At 40.9% G+C, this 18104-nt stretch overlaps 1 protein-coding gene across 5 annotated transcripts in view; it reads right to left on the bottom strand.

Moving 5' to 3' along the window:
• The window catches only part of LOC119726750 (putative helicase mov-10-B.1), a 33271-nt gene that overhangs the window by 5341 nt on the left and 9826 nt on the right, over positions 1-18104 (bottom strand). For all 5 annotated transcript variants that reach the window (XM_038198589.1, XM_038198590.1, XM_038198591.1 and 2 more), the window contains 16 exons: positions 16756-17026; positions 14863-14991; positions 13493-13584; positions 12264-12361; positions 11293-11438; positions 10238-10339; positions 9117-9270; positions 7065-7219; positions 6174-6359; positions 5299-5461; positions 4981-5154; positions 4295-4404; positions 3963-4171; positions 2628-2854; positions 1946-2128; positions 159-338 (listed from right to left, as the gene is read on the bottom strand). In XM_038198589.1, coding sequence (XP_038054517.1) covers positions 159-338; positions 1946-2128; positions 2628-2854; positions 3963-4171; positions 4295-4404; positions 4981-5154; positions 5299-5461; positions 6174-6359; positions 7065-7219; positions 9117-9270; positions 10238-10339; positions 11293-11438; positions 12264-12361; positions 13493-13584; positions 14863-14991; positions 16756-17026 — 2579 coding nt within the window. The remainder of the gene's footprint in view (positions 1-158; positions 339-1945; positions 2129-2627; positions 2855-3962; positions 4172-4294; positions 4405-4980; positions 5155-5298; positions 5462-6173; positions 6360-7064; positions 7220-9116; positions 9271-10237; positions 10340-11292; positions 11439-12263; positions 12362-13492; positions 13585-14862; positions 14992-16755; positions 17027-18104) is intronic.

Here is an 18104-nt window from a genome sequence, read left to right as displayed (position 1 = left end):
CATGCGAGTCTCAACTGCTCCACTTATTTTTCCAACTGCACACATTTTACACAAGTGCATGCACGCTGGAATTTTGGTCAGGGTTGTGATTGGTCAACAGTTCATGAGGGGGCGGGGCTTAATGGTATGGTCTATTGAAACCTTGTATTAAAACCAACCTTAGGGTTTTTGAGAAATCCCAGTTTGTAATCAATGTCCATCTGGATGTGTTCTGGTTTGGTGCTACGGACCGTGGAGACGATGATGACCAATCTCTCTTGACCTTGAAACTCCTCCACTGAACCGACCTTGATGTCACTCATCTTGTGCTTCTTGAGCACCCCTTTGATCTTTTGCACCTGTGAACGTGGATTGCAAAGAGAAATGCTGATTCGTTTTAAAAGATGGTGTTTCCTGTGCTATTTTCAGATTGCACCTCAAAATTTTAATTCTTTTTCTTTTTCAATTATTATTTTACGGGCAATATAAATGTCATTCATAAGATGGAATTTTGCGTCGGGGTGATGTAAATCAAATTAGGTTTTGCCCTTCACCGACGTATAAACACTGTATATCGGCAGACCCCCTAAAGCTACGCGGTCCTATTTCTATGCACTTGCATTCAATGTGTATGTGACAACGCGCGCGCGTTGCAAGTGTTACCTGCGCAGATTATGCAGGGTCAAGGATACTCGGTGTGATACCTCCCGAGTGAAAGTTGGAAAAAATTGGTTCGAGTCCCACCCGAGTGATTTTGTCCAACTTTTACTCGGGAGGTAACACACTGAGCATACAGTGTTTATACGTCGGTGAAGGGCAAAACCTAATTTGAAATATAAAAGTTATTCACTTTTGAATCGGACATCGAATGAAAAAATCCACCAACGTTTAGTTACTGAATTATTTCTTCACAAAATGCAAATCACTGGCAGCCAGATAGTCTAATGATTCGGCTCTCGCGGGGCAGATTCATTTGGGTGCAAATGAAAGCTCTTTTTCCCAGAGGGTTGCAGACGCCCAAAATCGGAATGAAATAGATTTTGCATTAAAACAAAACATACAAATTGAAAATTCTTTAGGAGAAAAAACTTCTGTTTTTTTGAAGAGCATAGTGTCTGCTCTTAAATATTGGATGTGAGGTTTTTCCCTCAACCACAATTTTTTTTTGTCAGTGCCAATTTTTGATTTCCAGATCGGAAAACTTAACCCTTTGGTTCCTGTACCGCCCCAAAGTGCCCTGCCTGGTATACCGCCCCAAACTGCCCCAGCACTCTATGGTTTTATGGATTCATCGAGGATACAGTCTAGTACAATGTAAAACAACTGCTAATAGGATAAGTACTTATAAGAGCTTAAAGCTATAGTCCATCATTTGCAGCTATCCGAAAAGTAGCTGGCGTAATTATTGTTGAAAAACATACTTGGTTGAAAGATAGTAAGGGGACTAAACTCCCTGTGAAATTATTCTTTCTGGCAAGCTGTCATTTTGAAGTAATCAACGAGAGAACGCCTTTCCAACAGTGCTTCTTAAGACGCACCGTAGGAAAATTTAAATTAGTAGTTCGTTTTGTTATTCGGCGAAGCGCGCGCAAGCATTGGCACGACGCACACGCACGCGCGGTTGCTATAATTCGTCAGATCAGTGCGCGACATTGCATAGCTGCATTCGGCTCAGCGAGAACGTGTCTCGGACGCTGAATTCAGGCGCAATTCAAAACATGATTCAGCAACTTTTGATTTGAAATTGAGATCCTAGAATGCTGTTTTCTCAGAATATACAGCTGAAGCTGAGCTGAAACTTTATCAGGTTAGTTGTTCAGTACCCTTCTTTAGATTTTGAGCACTTTTGTTGCTTCAAACGAACAAAATGAACAATTTACAAATGACGGACTATAACTCTATCGAATTAATGTAAACATGTAATTTTTCACCATCCGAAAAATGAAATGATTCTTTTTAGTCTCACCTGGCGACGGTACGGTGAGATGATACCTATATCCGTCTCCTTGACGCGTATGCCCCCTCGCTTTGCCAGCAAGTCCTGAGTGTATTCAACCACGACCCCAATCTCGTCAGCATTGAAGAAGGACGGGCTACGAGCCTCGCGTTCATCAATTCCCTCCACCCCGTGGAATATGACGGGAAAATTCTAAACAGATAGATCAAGCAGGAAAAATAAGTTATTCACCATTTTCTGCTAAGTCCGAGTAATAACACAAAACAGTTTCTCATCCAGACTATTTTTTAAAACTGTAGGAGGCTGCCCTCTTTTTTACCCCCCCCCCCTTGGGGGTTTTCCAAGATGGGGGATGTACTCTTCCATTTTCTTGACTCTTTTGCGGATACAAAATTGTGTCCAAAGGAGCTGTCACCACTTCTTTGTTGGAAACAAATAAAAAACAAAATTTATTGACAAAATTTGCGAAAAATATATTTCAAATGCATGAATTTCTAAAATAAAGGAGGCCGGCGGGAAAAGGGAAGCAGGTGGGGACTAGGAACTGTTGTTTTTTTTTGCTTGGCCTAAATCATATGCATTTAATTTGTGATAAGAAGCGGTATCGACTGTGAGTGATCCCCGAGTGTTATTTCACTGAGGAATTTTCTAGTAATTAAAGACAATTTAAGACAAATGTAAGTGGAATTACCTTTTTGGGTAGTTTTTCCCATTTGCACAAGGACTCCCTTGCCATTTTGTCGGCATGGACCTCCAGCTCATTTGCATAGAACATCTGATTGGGCAGTTTCAGGATGGCCGGGTGGGAGCGATAGTTATGCAGCAGCTTGGTCAGGACGCGGCTGTCGTAATGCGGTTCCTCGTCCTGTCGGTGGTAGGGCTCAGGCCCTGTCATGAGCCGCTCCAGGAAGGATAGCCCTGAATAAAACAAAGTAGGCTAGCTGCTTTAACAATAAGTGATGTCATCAACTGTCCTTAGATGTCACACAGCTATAATATTTAAGGCTGTGGCTATTTGTCCATCATCCATATCATATTGTCCCTATTGTCATAATCCTTATTTTTCCCATAAATAGTTGTAATCGTCCCCATCTTTGTCATCGTCATCGCCAACGTCAACGTCAACACCATTGTCATTACATTGTTACTGTTGTCGTCATCGTCAATGCCATAGCCATCACCATCATCGCCATCGTGAATGTCATCGTCATCATCACTGTCATCGTCATCATCCCCGTCACTGTCACCATCATCGTTATTGTCATTGTCATCATCATCATCATATTCATCACCCTTCTCACACAGCTCCATGGATTCCATAGATACATGTACAGTCCATCCAACATGGAATTCATTGGTTGCACCACGAACCGACCGTATCCCATTTTTGTGTGTTTTGAGGAAAAAACGATTTAAAGTTGGTCATAACTTGTAGGCTCATTCCTTTTACTCTCTCTGTGTAAGAATTAAAGCTGTTTCATTTTTGCTAGTAAATTATGGATTAAACTTTATTGTATGCAATCCGTGTGCATCTGAGATGCTTAGTTTTTAAGAAATTCAGTTCCCAAGATACACATCACTTCGTGAAACAGATTTTTATCATGGTTATCGTATTTCACACAACGTGCGTAAAAGTGGCCGTGTGCCAGATATGGGGATATGTAGGTTCTCAACGCTAAATTCACACTTTTCATGTCGATGCTCCTACGTCATAGCACTATGGGAATTAGCGTGTAAAGCAGCGTATTGTAAAACGTCACTTCGTGGTGAATGATGTCAGAGTTTTTTTTAGATACACTGCAGAGTCTTATTAGTGTTTTTACTTAATTAGAACTCAGATCAGAATAAAACTTTGTGAGGATGAGCATTTCGATGAAATAAAACGTTTACGACAAAATCTCAAGTTGGCCAAAAATCGGGATACGCAGGTTCGTGGTGCGACCGAACGAATTCATAGGCCTTAAATTCTTTTGCATAGTACATTCAATCATGCTAAAACCTTAACGAATCTACAAATGGTACCTACCTAGTCCATGTTCCAGGGCCAGTGGTGACCTGATGATGGGTCCCAGTTGCTTGGGGTCGCCGGCCAGTACCACTTGACCTCCATGGGGGTGGTTTGGATTCAAGAGGTTGGCTAGAGATATAATGGCCTCTGGCTCTACAGCGTGGCCCGCCTCGTCAATGAAGACGTGAGTGAAGTGGTCGTAAGGAAAGCCTGCAGCAGTGGCAATTCTGAAGAAAAAAAATTGCAGAGTTTGTGACGAAATTATCAATTTAAGTACCCGTGTCATCTCCCCCGTCCGTTTGCTACGGCCTTGTTTTTGTATCAGACTTGAAATCTTCCACAAACTTTACCTCCCGGCAGTGCACAAAGTTGTCACCAGAATCCGCTTCTCCAGAAGTTCCTCCTTCGGTGGGAAGTAGTTATGTCCCGTCATCTTGTTGTAGTTGCAGCATTCCTTCTCCTGTTTTATTATTTGTAAAGTTAGAAGATTTTTTTTGTCAGTTTTATTTCACTGAAACATAATTATTCTGTCAACTATAAGTTATTTTCTGGACATTACAGATAACTGTACAAGATCATTCAAAAAAAAGGAGAGTTTGAACTGCCTTTTTACAAGATAAACAATAGTAAGTGATGTAAAGTAAAGTCTGTCACGAGCCAATATGGCCCATCAGGCCTGCGTTTTTCTCCAGTTTCAGTAGCATGAAACAACTGAGAATATTTCTACTCCCCCTGGATGGGACGCTAGCCATCGCAGGTTACTGCCCCAGTTAAATATGCCGCAGGAAAATACTCAATTTTTTAGGGCAAAGGTTTGTATCCTCAAATTCATTCGTGCGATAATTACACGGAAACTGTAAACTTTCAACGTACAGTTATGTGAATGTTTTGTGTACAATCTTCCAGCTAAAATTATTTTCTGAGAAGGGTGTTTTAGAGCCAAAAAGGGTGCATTACAGACAAAAGTTTCCTTTAAACTGTTGGACAGCAATTACCAATTTTAATTTTTTTTCAAATTTTATTTCTCCGCATTTACCTTAAGAGTTTCATCCACAGTTTTCCAGTCTGTACTCCTGGCGTTCATCCTGAAGATTGTTGTCTTGGCAACAGGAGTGACAGTTCCAGAAAGCAGCCGCTTGGCGATCAGATCCGACGCGCTGTTAGAGGGAGCGCAGACCAGAATGCGACTACCAGGGAACGTTTTGTACACCTATTGGGGGGAAAAACCCAAATTCATTGAAATGAGGAGGGACAGGATTTTTGCCAATTTTTGCCATTGCCAAGAATGCAAATGCTGAACAAATATTAAAAAGCTGTTGGAGAATAAAATTTGAATCTTTTTTTTATGCCATACCTGTTTGATTGCTTCCACAATGGTGACAGTCTTGCCAGTGCCTGGAGGTCCAAACACTAGATAGGGAGCTGGGCGGGAGGTGCCTTGTAGTATATGCAAGACAGCCTTGACTTGCTCTGTATTTGAGGCTAGCTTCTGATCATACAGACAGCGAGCAAACTGACTGCAAAAACACACGATTTGGAAAAAACTTGACGACTCTTCATTCAAAATTTGAAACTTAAAGGTTATAAATACAATAAATCAAAAGTAGGTTATTAAAAATCCCACCTGTTGGGAGTTCAGCTCATAGAGGGCGTATTCGAAACCCCGTTCTCGTGTTGAGAGAACTCGAGAACAGGGTTGTTGGGGGAGGGGAGGGGAGGAAAAATTCTTGTGCAGTCGTCATACATGCCACAAAGAATAGTGCTGCCTTTTGTCCAATAGTGAGAAAATTGTCCACTGTGAACAGCTTCCCATTAGTCAGATAGGGAGTGTTGTGCTAGGCGCCCACCACCTCCACTTTTTTTTATTTTGTGGTGACCGAATGACCAGAAGGAAAACATCCTTGCTGACCTTCTAGCTGGGAGTGGTCTGTCAACCAATTTATTGTCATGCCCCAGTTTCATTTTGATTCGGCAAATGCCTGTTTCTCGTTCTCGCCCACTTCCTTTTTCTCGCCCAGTATAGTAGGCCTCCGTTGGTCAAAGTTGACCATGGATAACGGATCCTTTGGACACAAAAGTATCAGGAAAGAGTCAAGGAAAATGGAAGCAGCCATCCGCCGTCTTCAAATGTCTGCCATATTTGGGGTGGAAATTTAAGGCCTCCACCTTTCTTTTTTCATAAAGCCAGGACAAAAATTGTTACATATATTTTGTTTTACTTTGCCTTACCTTTCATTTGGCACAGAGCATAGGAGAGGTTTATCTCCTACGATGCTAGTTGTTGGAAAGAGAACATTCTGCAAGTTGGCATGTTTGGGTGTCTCGCCGATGGCAAAATGCTGCATGCATAGGGTAAAGCGATTGACGGTGAACTCTATGTAGACCTTGGTCCCATTGATGAAGCGATTTACGAACCTGTAATCCAAGAAAATCGGGACTGTAATGCGTATATATGTTGGCTCATCTGGTGTCATCCGATCATAATGAAAGCATGCACTGCTAAATGCTGGGGCAACTTTTGAAAATCAAAATACAAGGGCAGATCCAATGGGGTGGTTGTTGTGGCTAACCAATGTTAATTGTTTAGAAAATAGGGGGAAACCAATTATTTCCTTCAGTTCCATAAATACAAGGTTCCAAACACTTTGAGGCAAAAAAAAATATTCACAGAGTTTTGACATTTCCCTGGGAAATTTCCATATTTCCATGAGAAAGACTTTCACTTTAAAGGTTGCTGGGAAGTCAAGTGCAAAGATACGAATAAAACACAGGCAACTTGCCGACAGTGTGGTAGTGTGTGCATACTCTCATTATAATTATTTTCCGTTTCTGCATTTTTCTTCAGTCTAATCGCCCCTATTTTTTTCTGACGTTTGGTATTTTTTCCAAGTTCCTTGATTTTTTGTTGAGTTCAAGAGTGGCTGCAGACCCTGGAAAATGGTCATCACTCAATACTGCTAACCTTGATTAATTGCTTCAAGTCTTCGGCTGTTTGATGCATCGACTGTTATGCCGCACCCCCGCCCCCTTAAGTAACTTAGACTTTAACAGCCTTTAACACCCCTCATATGAGATAGTTTCAGAAAAACGACACGGTTAGAAGGATTCTATGGCACCTACTCTTGATTGAATCCCAAAGCCACCTCCTCAAGCTCCACATGGTGGACGTAGCCTTTGTACATCTTGGGGTTCGAGTTGGATCGGTCGCCTGTGAAGGTAGCAAACAAATGATCGCCCTGTAGCACAGAGGGTCGATTTTCGGCAAGACCGGGGACCTAAAAAAGGCAGGAACAAAAGGCAAAGCAAAGTAATTCTTAGTGCACAATCAGTTAGCGACCAAGGTATTAGTTCTGTGCTACAATGTCTGTATTTATATAAAGCGCACGTATCCACCAGTATTGGTGCTCAAGGCGCTACATCATTACTACCCTGCTCATTTGGACCTATGAAACATTCCAAAGACAAGCTCAGCTCCTTGGGGAGTATACAGCCCGATGCTGCCATTTCGGCGCAAAGTAGCCAATTCTCCAGTGAGAACACCAGGATTTATGGTTTCAGTCGAATGCCCCAAATCTAACAAGTTTTCCATATCCAGCAACATCAAAAAAGTAAATTTTTAATAAAAAAGCCAACTTCCCCTAAATTGCTTAAATGTTCAAATAAGGTGCCTTCGGGCCGGAAACGAATCCCCTGCAGATTTCAGCCCAAGTCGGAAACAAAGATTTCAGTTTTTATCCAAATGCCCCAGGATCTAAATAGGCATCCCTATCCAGCATAATCAAAAAATTCAATTTTTGCCCCAAAAATCCAACTTCACTAAATTTGCTCAAATTTTCGCAATAGGTGCCAAGAGGCAACAAATGGCCCAAAAAATGGCCCAAAAAAAAGCCCGCAGTCATCAAATATACTCATTTTTGGACAAAAAATCGAACTTCACGAAATTAAGTGAAATGTTCATATAAGGTGGGTAGAGCCCAGAAATGAATCCTGAAGAGGTTTCAGCCCACTACAGTCAGGATCCGGGGAGAAAACAAACATTTCAGTATTTAGCCCAAATGTCCCAAATCTAAAATGTTTTCCATATTCACGATCATCAAAAATATTCATATTTGGACAAAAAAATCCAACTTCAAGATATTAAGTCAAATGTTCACACAACAAGGTGGGTAGAGGCCAGAAATGAATCCCCCAGAGATTTCAGGCCACTCCAGTCAGGATTCAGGGAAAAAAACAAACATTTCAGTTTTTGGCCAATGCCCCAAATCTAAAAAGTTTTCCGTATCTGCGGTCATCAAAAATACTCATTTTTGACCTAAAAATCCAACTTCACGAAATTAAGTCAAATGTTCACACAAGGTGGGTAGAAACCAGGAACGAATCCCAAAGAGATTTCAGCTCACTACAGTCAGGATCCAGGGAGCAAACAAATGTTTCATTTGTTTTATCCAAATGTCCCAAATCTAAAATGTTGTAAAAATCCAAGGTCATCAAAAATACTCAATTTTGACCCAAAAATCCAACTTCATGAGATTAAGGTGGGTAGAGGCCAGAAATGAATCCCCAAGAGATTTCAGCTCACTACAGTCACTACAGTCAGGATCCAGGGAAAAAGAAACGTTTCCGTTTTTCACCCAAAAATCAATTTTCACCAAATTTGTAAAAAAGTCCACACAAGTTGCCTAAAGGCCAGAAATGAATTCTCTGAAGAGTTCAGCTCACCACGGTTAGCATCCAGTGAGGAAACCAACAATGTTTTAACTTTGAAGAGAATATTACACCAAACCTAAAAAATAATTTCTGCATTTTGACAAAAGGCTTCTTTTTTTTCTGGCACAAAAGTCCATCATAAAAAATGCTCAAATGTTGACACAAATTCAAGGGCGTCAATCGCTTCTCAAAAGTAGGGGGGGGGGGGGGGGACGGGGACATTCCAACCAATGTGAGTGCGAAGTGGAATCTAGACACTGTCTCTGTGGTGTGATCTGAGGCAATTTCTGAGCACATTAACCATTTTGTTTTGGTAGCAAAAGATCACCATTTTAACATTCTTTTCGAGTTTGGAGTCATGGAATCAGCTATTCTGAGCTATAGAATCATATGTAGGATACAATTTGTATTTGGGGATAAAAAAAATTCCTATTGACAAAAAGTTCATGTTCATGCACGTCATACCTTCAGATACAGGAGTTTGCCCTGTTTTCTCATGGTGACACCATCCATGTCATATCGTCGGATATCCACCTCCATCTGGCATTCGTCTTGGTGCAGCAGACTGGAAAACCTACTGGCATAGTTGCCCCATGAAAGAGGCTTCTTCATGTTCTTCCTGGAATCGCAGTTAAGATTGTGGTGAAAAAAAAATCCATAATTATCGGCAGAAGGTTTGAGTGTCACTGAAGGCCCTGGAGCAACGTAGGGTGTATGGTATATGTTTGCATTTGCCTATTAAAAAGGCACAACTTAAAATACCCATTGCTGTTATTCTACAAAAGAAAATATAAGTAAGAAAAATATACCTTTTTGTTTATTAAAAGCTACAGTCCATCATTTGCAGCTATCCAAAAAGTAACTGATGTATTAGTTTTGAAAAACATACTTGGTTGAACGATAGTAAGGGGACTATTAAAACTCCCTGTAAAATTATTCTTTCTGGCAAGCTGTCATTTTGAAGAAATCAACGAAAGAAGGCCTTAAGACGCACCGTTGGAAATTTCCGTTAGTAGTTCGTTTTTTTATTCGGCGAAGCGCCGAACAAAAAATTGACACAACGCACACGCACGCGCGGTTGCTATAATTAGTCGGATCAGTGCGTGACACTGCATAGCTGCAATCGGCTCAGAGAACGTGACTCAGACGCTGAATTCAGGCCCAATTCAAAACATGATTCAACAACTTTTGATTTGCAATCAAGATCCTAGAATGCTCTTTTTCTCGGTATATACAGCTGAAGCTGAGCTGAAACTTCATCAGGTTAGTTGTTCAGCACCCTTCTTTACATTTTGAGCAGTTTGTTGCTTCAAACGAGCAAAATGCACAAATTACAAATGATGGACTTCACTTTTAAACCTAAGGAATTTTAGATTTCAAAAAAGGGATTAATTAAACACCCTGAAATCTAAAAAAATCCTGACAAAATATCCTGAAATTGGGAAATTTTATGAAATATGATAAATCTGATTTTTCACATCCATAACGGCTCTCATCTGACTACATCATGAAAGGAAAACAATCCCAATGAAATTTAATCGGATTTTAAAAAACGTGTCACTGAATTTGATGTAAATCTCATTTACCTCAATTTTTTCACTCCATCTTTGCTGTTGATCTGGTCGCGAAGTTGATCCGGTATGCGATATCCGCCAAGCTTGATCATTTTCAGTTTATTGCTGCCGGATCTGATCATTAAACCAACCAAAAAACAGACAGGGTTGAAATCTGAGCATCATTTTTCTGGGCCGGTTATGGGAAGGTTTAAAAAGAAAAAATTCTCTTTCCACCAGCAAATTTTGTTGTTAAATAACCAAAACAAACAATCCAAAAAAGAAGAAAACAAAACACTCGGCCTCCATCAAAAAAAAGAAGAAGGAAACCAAAACAATAAGGAAAATGTCAAAATTTTAAAGATCTGATTTAATAGTTGAGCAAAGACTTGACTTGAGAGGGCACGGGTGGATCTTGAGGGGGGGGGGGTCAATCAACCTCTCCCCCTGGGCTGCAAAATACATAGGAAATTTAATTTGTTGACTGTCATTTTTTTCTCGACTGCGGTCTATAGTTCCCATCCTAGGTTAAAGCCTTGACAGTTATTAAACTACAAAACACTCCAACGGCCAATAATATAGATTGCCAAGGTGCAAGACAATTTTAACTGGGGCAGTTTGCGTGCAACTTTTGACCGGCGTGTACGAAACTTAATCTGAGAGTTTCAAATATCCAAATTTTTGGTCAAATTCAGTTTCGAATAATCAAATACTAAATTATTTGAAAATGGACAGCCCTATCCTGGGCCCTCTGGTAATAAGTCACTCACAAGTCAACTCAAGTGCCAAGCTTTTAAAATGAATTGTCATGTAAGACGCTCCTCTGTCACTGTTCATCTCCTGTTACTTGTGACCCTAGTTAGTTGCGACTTGCGATCGACTTGTGATTGGCTTGTGTTTGACTTGCGATGGACTTGTGATGGACTTGTGGTGGACTTGTAATTGACTTGTGATAAACTTGTGATGGACATGTGAGAATTGTGACTGACACGTAATTGATTTGTGATTGACTAGTGATTGACATGTAATAGACTCATCATGTGGTCGGGGATAGACTTCATTGTGTCAACTCATGACAATTTGCTCACTTTTCTAGAGGGACGCCGTCCACAATGTCCCCCTTGGGTCGCCTCTGTGACTTCTTCGCCGGACGCTGATAGGGAACGGTGGGGGGCAAGTCATCAGCTATCTTACTCTTCACTTGAATGCTCAGGAAACGCAACATGTGAAACACCTGTAGAGGCAAAAAAGGATATTTATACATTTAAAAATACAAACAGGTATTGAATTGTACATGAACATAAGTATGATTCTGGACAATAATACAGGAGTCTTATATAGTGCACGTATCTACCAACAATTAGGTACTCAAGGCGCTGGTAAGGTATATTTTTAAAGACAGGTAAATAAAGTTTATGAGAAATATGAGACCCATTATGTAGCACCTTTATAAAGGGTGCTGCGGCGCATATTGCAGCCACTGCCAGAAACACTGGGGCAAACCCCTTCTCTTAGTGTTACTAAAGAGGTTCTTTCACACTGGGTTCTTTAACATGCATTACACAACACGAAGGATGAAGCAATAATGGTAAAGTGCCTTGCTCAGGAGCACAATCACCATGTTCCCAGTCAGGATTCGAACCCATGTACCGTGGCACACTTAAAAACAAAAAAAAAGTTTTGCAGATACAAATTAATCATGTAAAAAAAAAAAGATCAATCTGTTTTCGTCATTACAAAATTGTAAATAGGTTTCTTTAATCAAAGCACCTTAGAAAATTAGCTCGTGCAATAAAAAAGGCTTACATACATGACACATAGAGTGTTGATTTCAGATCACCAACATCTGCTTTACTATGTCACACTCTTAGTTATTGATAAGTTCTTCTGTGAGATTGCGTTACTGAAGTTTCACTGTTTTTAAAAACGTTCATCATATGCAAATCTTTCACACATTTCCCATTCATCTGCAAATTACACTACGGTATATCCATCCAACATGAATTTCCACAAAATCACAAAAAATTATCAAACGGCCCTATCTCAAAATGTGACCAACCTCATCTTCGTCTGATACGTTGAAGGCGAAGAGCAGAGGAGTTTGCAGCACACCCACAGTGTCGGCGTAGACGGTGATCTGAAATTTCTGCTTCTCTCCTATTAAAAAAATCAATCAAAAAATTAACAGGAGCAGGCAACCCTTGTAAATTAGCAGATCCAAGACCATTCAAAGTCAGAGCGGACTTAAATTGATGGAGAGTGGCTATTCTCTAGGAACTCTTAATCTTCATGCATTTAGTCTGCACAAGTAATCTGCCGGAGTTAGTCCTTTGACGGTATGGGGTAATCTTATATGATGGCACTGCCCGGCACTCTTCACCAGCCTATAATCAGATCCAGTGTCAGCCAGCTTAGTCAGTCAATCAGTCAGTCAATTCAGAGATGGACAGTGGTTATAGCTGTGGTTGAGCAGCTCTTTCCTGAAAGTAGCCACCACAAAATGAGGAAGCAGATGATTTTCAAAGTTTAAAGCTATAGTCCATCATTTGCAGCTATCCGAAAAGTAACTGGCGTAATTATTGTTGAAAAACATACTTGGTCGAAAGATAGTAAGGGGACTAAGCTCCCTGTGAAATTATTCTTTCTAGCATGCTGTCATTTTGAAGAAATCAATGAAAGAAGGTCTTTCCAACGGTGGGTCTTAACATTGGAAATTTCTGTTAGTAGTTCATTTTTTTATTCGGTGAAACACGCGCAAGCGTTGGCACAATGCACAAGCGCGCGGTTGCTATAATTCGTCGGATCAGTGCGTGACATCGTGTAGCTGCAGTCTGCTCAGTGAGAATGTGTCTCGCCGGCGGATGCCAAATTCAGGCCCAATTCAAAACAGGATTCAGCAACTTTTGATTTGCAATCAAGATCCTAGAATGCTGTTTTTCTCGGAATATACAGCTGAAGCTGGTTAGTTATTCAGCACCCTTCTTTAGATTTTGAGCACTTTTGTTGCTTCAAATGAACAAAGTGCACAAATTACCAATGATGGACTATACCTTTAAAGCCAGTCATTCATTCAGATTGGTAAAAAAAGAGGACACACTAGGCTTGTCCCTTATTGAAACCAGTAAAAACAGCACAGTTCATTTGGATAGTTTTAGTAAACATGAGACTGTAGCATGACTAATCCATGTCGAAAACAGTGACAAACACATATCAACAACTCACTCTGTGATGGTTTGTCCTTTAAATTCATGCTGTTCAAAGAAGAATTAAAGGAAATACTTAAATTACCTGGCTCAATGGCATCATAGTCTGTATTGGACATACAGAAAGCAGGCTGCGCTTTAAGCATCTCACACGCTAGGAACATGATTTGTGTTGCACTGTTGAAAAAAACAAAAAACAAACACAGGTATAAAACAAAACTTATACATTTAATAATTGCGTTTGGAGGATTTGGTTTTTGGATTTTTTTTACTGCTGAAAGCTGAACATAATTCAGAGAGTGATCAGTAATCAGTGGCGTTTCAAGGGGGCGCAGAGGGGCGCCTGCTTCCACCCCAGCAGTGAACAAATTTTTCTCAAATGAGGCCATTTCTCTCTTGAGGGAACCCTTTCCCCCCTCCTCCCTCCTCCCGCACACTCCTCCCCCACTCCCTCCTCCTCCCCCCCCCCCCCCCCAGCAGTAGCCTCTCTAGATCTGCCCTTGGTGATGACAAAAACATCCATGATGATATCTAACATCTGATAGCTGTCTCAATTCATCATTATACGAAGATATTTACATTTCAAATCGATTCAAACTACAAAGTGTTTGGCATAATACTAACAAAAAGAAATCAAAGTTTATAGACTAATTCAGCAAAATCAATAATCAGAAGCCATTTTTGAAGCGGAGCAAGTTTGTGCCCATGCCCCACACTTTCTTAAAGACAACGAATGTGTGCATTTTAGTAACCCTATATATTGGTTGTTCGTGCGTTCTACCTGATTGCGAGCCTGGTTCCACCTCAACAATCGCTTCTAGGATAGGTCGTTGAATTACTCTATTTGAATACAGTCTCAAAAATTCGTTGAATGTAGTTTAGGGTGGGACCGGATGTTGGTATCTCGAAATCTCATTCTTAATTTTGAAAAAGAAAGCACAGTCATATGTCAGACATTCGATACAGGGGATCAGCTTCGGTCCAAAAATTGGGACACGGGTATCAAATGTTCGAAAGGAGCAAAGCTCATAGCGATTTTTGGCAAGGTATGCACATTTTAAGTTGAAAAATATGTGATAGCTTTGCAGTGTGAACAGTGGCAATTTTTGGGGGTCTTATCACTTTTTATTTTTTTTGGTTCAAAATGGCCGACAATATGCTTGCAACTGGATTAATTATATGTGGTAACAAGCATGTTTTTGCCGCCATTTAAAAAAAAAACGCGATAACACCCAAGAGGTTGCCACAGCTGCAATGCTATCCCATATTTTCCAACTAGAGGGGTGCATGCCTTGCCAAAGATCACAATGAGCATTATCCCCCTCATTTGATACCGACCAAACCCCCAGGCTGATGGCCTAATACTGTTTTCCGTACACTGAAGAGATACTAACTTGATCCCAAATTCAATCTTTGTCACTCAAGCCGTCAGCTACAATAGAAAGTTATGCCTACCTTGTATTTTTGATGGTAATTGTAATCTCTTTGGAGCAGTTTTTGTCCAACACCAATGCAATGACGCCATCTTTCTTTTCAAAGTCACTGTGCACGTTTATCCCTCGCTGGCTTGCTACCAACTCTTTGCTAAATATGCCAAAATAAATTCAATAATTATTAGGTTGAACAAACTGAATATATGCTTGTCGGGAAAGAATTGACAATTTTTATTTCAGCTGTACTGAATTCCTGACAGCATCATCACAACACACCTCTTAAGATCACGAGAAAAGTGCACATTATTTCATTTGCTTTTGACTTTACTGTTTTGGTCTGTACCATATTCGAAACCATCCTGCCTATGACTCACTGTACTACCCCAAACTGCCAAGCACTCTATGGGCTCCGTGCACACACAAGAGAGGGTGCTTTTTGACCGCTTTTGAGAGCCCAGTGGATAGGAAACATCGCGTGTGCTTACTGGTTCGTGTGCGTATAGCGTGAAGTATGCAAAACTAATCTTATTCTGAACTTGTGCTCAAAGTCATGGGGCGTTTTCGAATCCCTGTTCTTGACAACTCTCAGGTTAACCCGACACGAGAACAGCGGTCTCGAACGTGACGAACAGACCCGAAAGGGCGTTCGTGGATCGATTTTTTCACTCCCCGGTTGATGGAGGGTTCGGCGAGGTGCAGCTTGAACAAAATGGCGGACTGTGCAGATTCGTAAGTTGTTATGTGTTTGTTTGTTTTTTGCTAATACCCTAATGATTGGAATAAGAATACCATATATAGTGCAGGTCTGCAATTTCATCCCCGCATGTCCGGTTTTGAACAGTCGTCCTCGTTCATTTGGAACAGGCTTAAGTACAAATTCAGACGATTGTCGGCCATTTTGCATTGCTTTATATCAATGCGACACGCACCCGCGCGTTCGTAACAACCAGCTCGAGAACACGTTCTCGTTTTACACGCGTGTTGTCAAGAACAGGGATTCGAAAACGCCCATAGCGTCCTGTGTGAGCGTCAGGCGTCACTGAAAATACATTTGAATGTCTCTCCCAGTGGTCTCCCCCAACCTTTATTGTCGAGGGGGTACTTGTGCACATAGGCCTGTGCATCGGAACCGGGCACCCGACTACCCGACTGCTGATGTCAGGAATCATGGGATCGGGTACCCCAAACCAACTTTACAAACTACTTTAGTTACTTCTCTGACACAGTCACAGAAGCAGGGTTTGAATGTCATTGGTAGGGAATTTTCAAAATGAAAACCAGACTACATGGAAAACCAAAACAGATTTCACATTTTGTGCATTTTTACTCACAACACATGCCTGACGCTAACGAAAGTTGCAGTTTACACCACACATGGCCCTTATTCACGAGGAAGCCACTTTCGTCGTGTTCCCTGAATGTATCTTATAAATGTGAACTGTTGAATGGGATGGTGCCAGACTATTTTAATTCATTCTAGCCTCATTTTCAATTTTTTTTTTAAACATTTAAACATCAGGGTATGTTTAATCACAAATTTTAAATTATTCATCAGAGCAGGCTGGTATTAATTTGTAATGAACTTTTAAGTCATTGCTTTCATTTCTACTCGCAAATTCCAAAAATGAAGAGTTAATTTACCTCACTTTTAATTTAATATGGCCGACTCATGAATAAAGCCCATAGCCCTTCAGACAACTTCCGGGATTTGAATTTTGGGGTTGGGTTTCTATTACGGATACCTGGGTATGTGTTTTACTTTTTATAAAAGGGTGCCCGGTTCCAGTATTACCTGTAAATGCACACCACTAACAGAGCCCAGGGGTTTAATCATTGATTCTTTAGGGAATAAATACAATTGCTATACAAAGTACCAGGTGCTTGTAGGTTTAAACTTCACATTATAGACAATCACCTTTTATCTTTCAAATACTTCAGTCTGATCTGTTTGAGGTGCTTTTTCCCTCTAACATGATCTTGAATTGTCGATGTCGAAGTGCCCCTCACGTCGCAGTCGGGACAGTAGTAAAGGAACCCCGATGATGCATTTGTATCCTCCTTGCTTTCGTGGAGAGTCGTATACTGGTCCTTAGCATGGAAGCCCCTCTGAATGTGAACCTTACCGCCTTTTAATTCCACTTGAGAAGCAGTTCCCAGGGCATAGAGGACTGAGGAAAGGTTAAAGCCTGAAAAAAAACAGGGAATAAGCCTGTTTGTCACTTGGAAATAGTGGCTGGAAAAAAAGAAAAACATTATGAATACCATGATCCTATGCAAGTGGATGTGTTTCTTTTTCACGGAAGACCACATAGATGTACGTGGACTATGACATTTTTGCCTGACATTTTAGAAATAAAGAAAAATTGTACACACAATTACCTGAAATCAGGCAATTGCAGGAGAACTTACATCCCTGAGACCATCATGGGAGGGTAAAAAAAAATGAATTCACAAGGCCCTACGCATAAAAAACACAAACAAGTGAATTGGGATCAGCTAATAAATCCTCCAAAAAACACCAAACAACCTACCTGCTTCCCAACTGACTATGACCTGAGGCCCGGAGTATCTAGGGCCTACGAAAAATTTGGGGGCCTACGAAAAATTCGAGTCTCTACGAAAAATACCACAGTTTGGCCTGGTTTGCTTTGTACAGCTTAGCATCAACATGAAATTGGTGCTGGGGCCTAGGGCGGGAGTAGGCTGGGGCCTAGGGAACATGGTGCCTATAGAGCCTTCGGAACACTTTATCTGACTATGACCAACTGACCAACTGACCAAAAGAACAATAACCAAACAATAAACAAACAACACAGTGGTGCACCCAGGATTTGGCTTCGGAGGGGGGTAAGACTTGCACATTTTTGGCCCAATTTTTTTTAGAAGTTTTAATTTGTTCAAAAAATGTTGCCCAAAATGTTTGGCTGCAGAAAATAATTTTAAAAAAATTTGGGGGGGGGGAAACTATTCTGACGTTGGTGGTGCCATTTACACCCCTATTATATGTCTCGATAATAGGCCACATACATATCACCATGGTCAAATCGTGGGACTAAAAAAACATTAACCCCCCCCCCCCCAATTTTTTTTTTACCTCTTTGGGGGGGGGGGGGAAGGGGGGGGGGAACTCAAGCCCACCGAGGCCCCCCCCCCTCCTGGGTGCGCCACTGAAACAACAAACTAGACAAAACAAAAGAAACAGAAAGGGGTGTAAATTTAGAAAGCACTGGGAGGGAATATTCTTTGATCTTCACTTTTTGACCA

This window comes from Patiria miniata, unplaced genomic scaffold (assembly GCF_015706575.1).
Source record: "Patiria miniata isolate m_02_andy unplaced genomic scaffold, ASM1570657v1 HiC_scaffold_2, whole genome shotgun sequence".
NCBI lineage: Eukaryota > Metazoa > Echinodermata > Asteroidea > Valvatida > Asterinidae > Patiria > Patiria miniata.
This window is presented reverse-complemented; position numbering and strand designations above follow the sequence as displayed.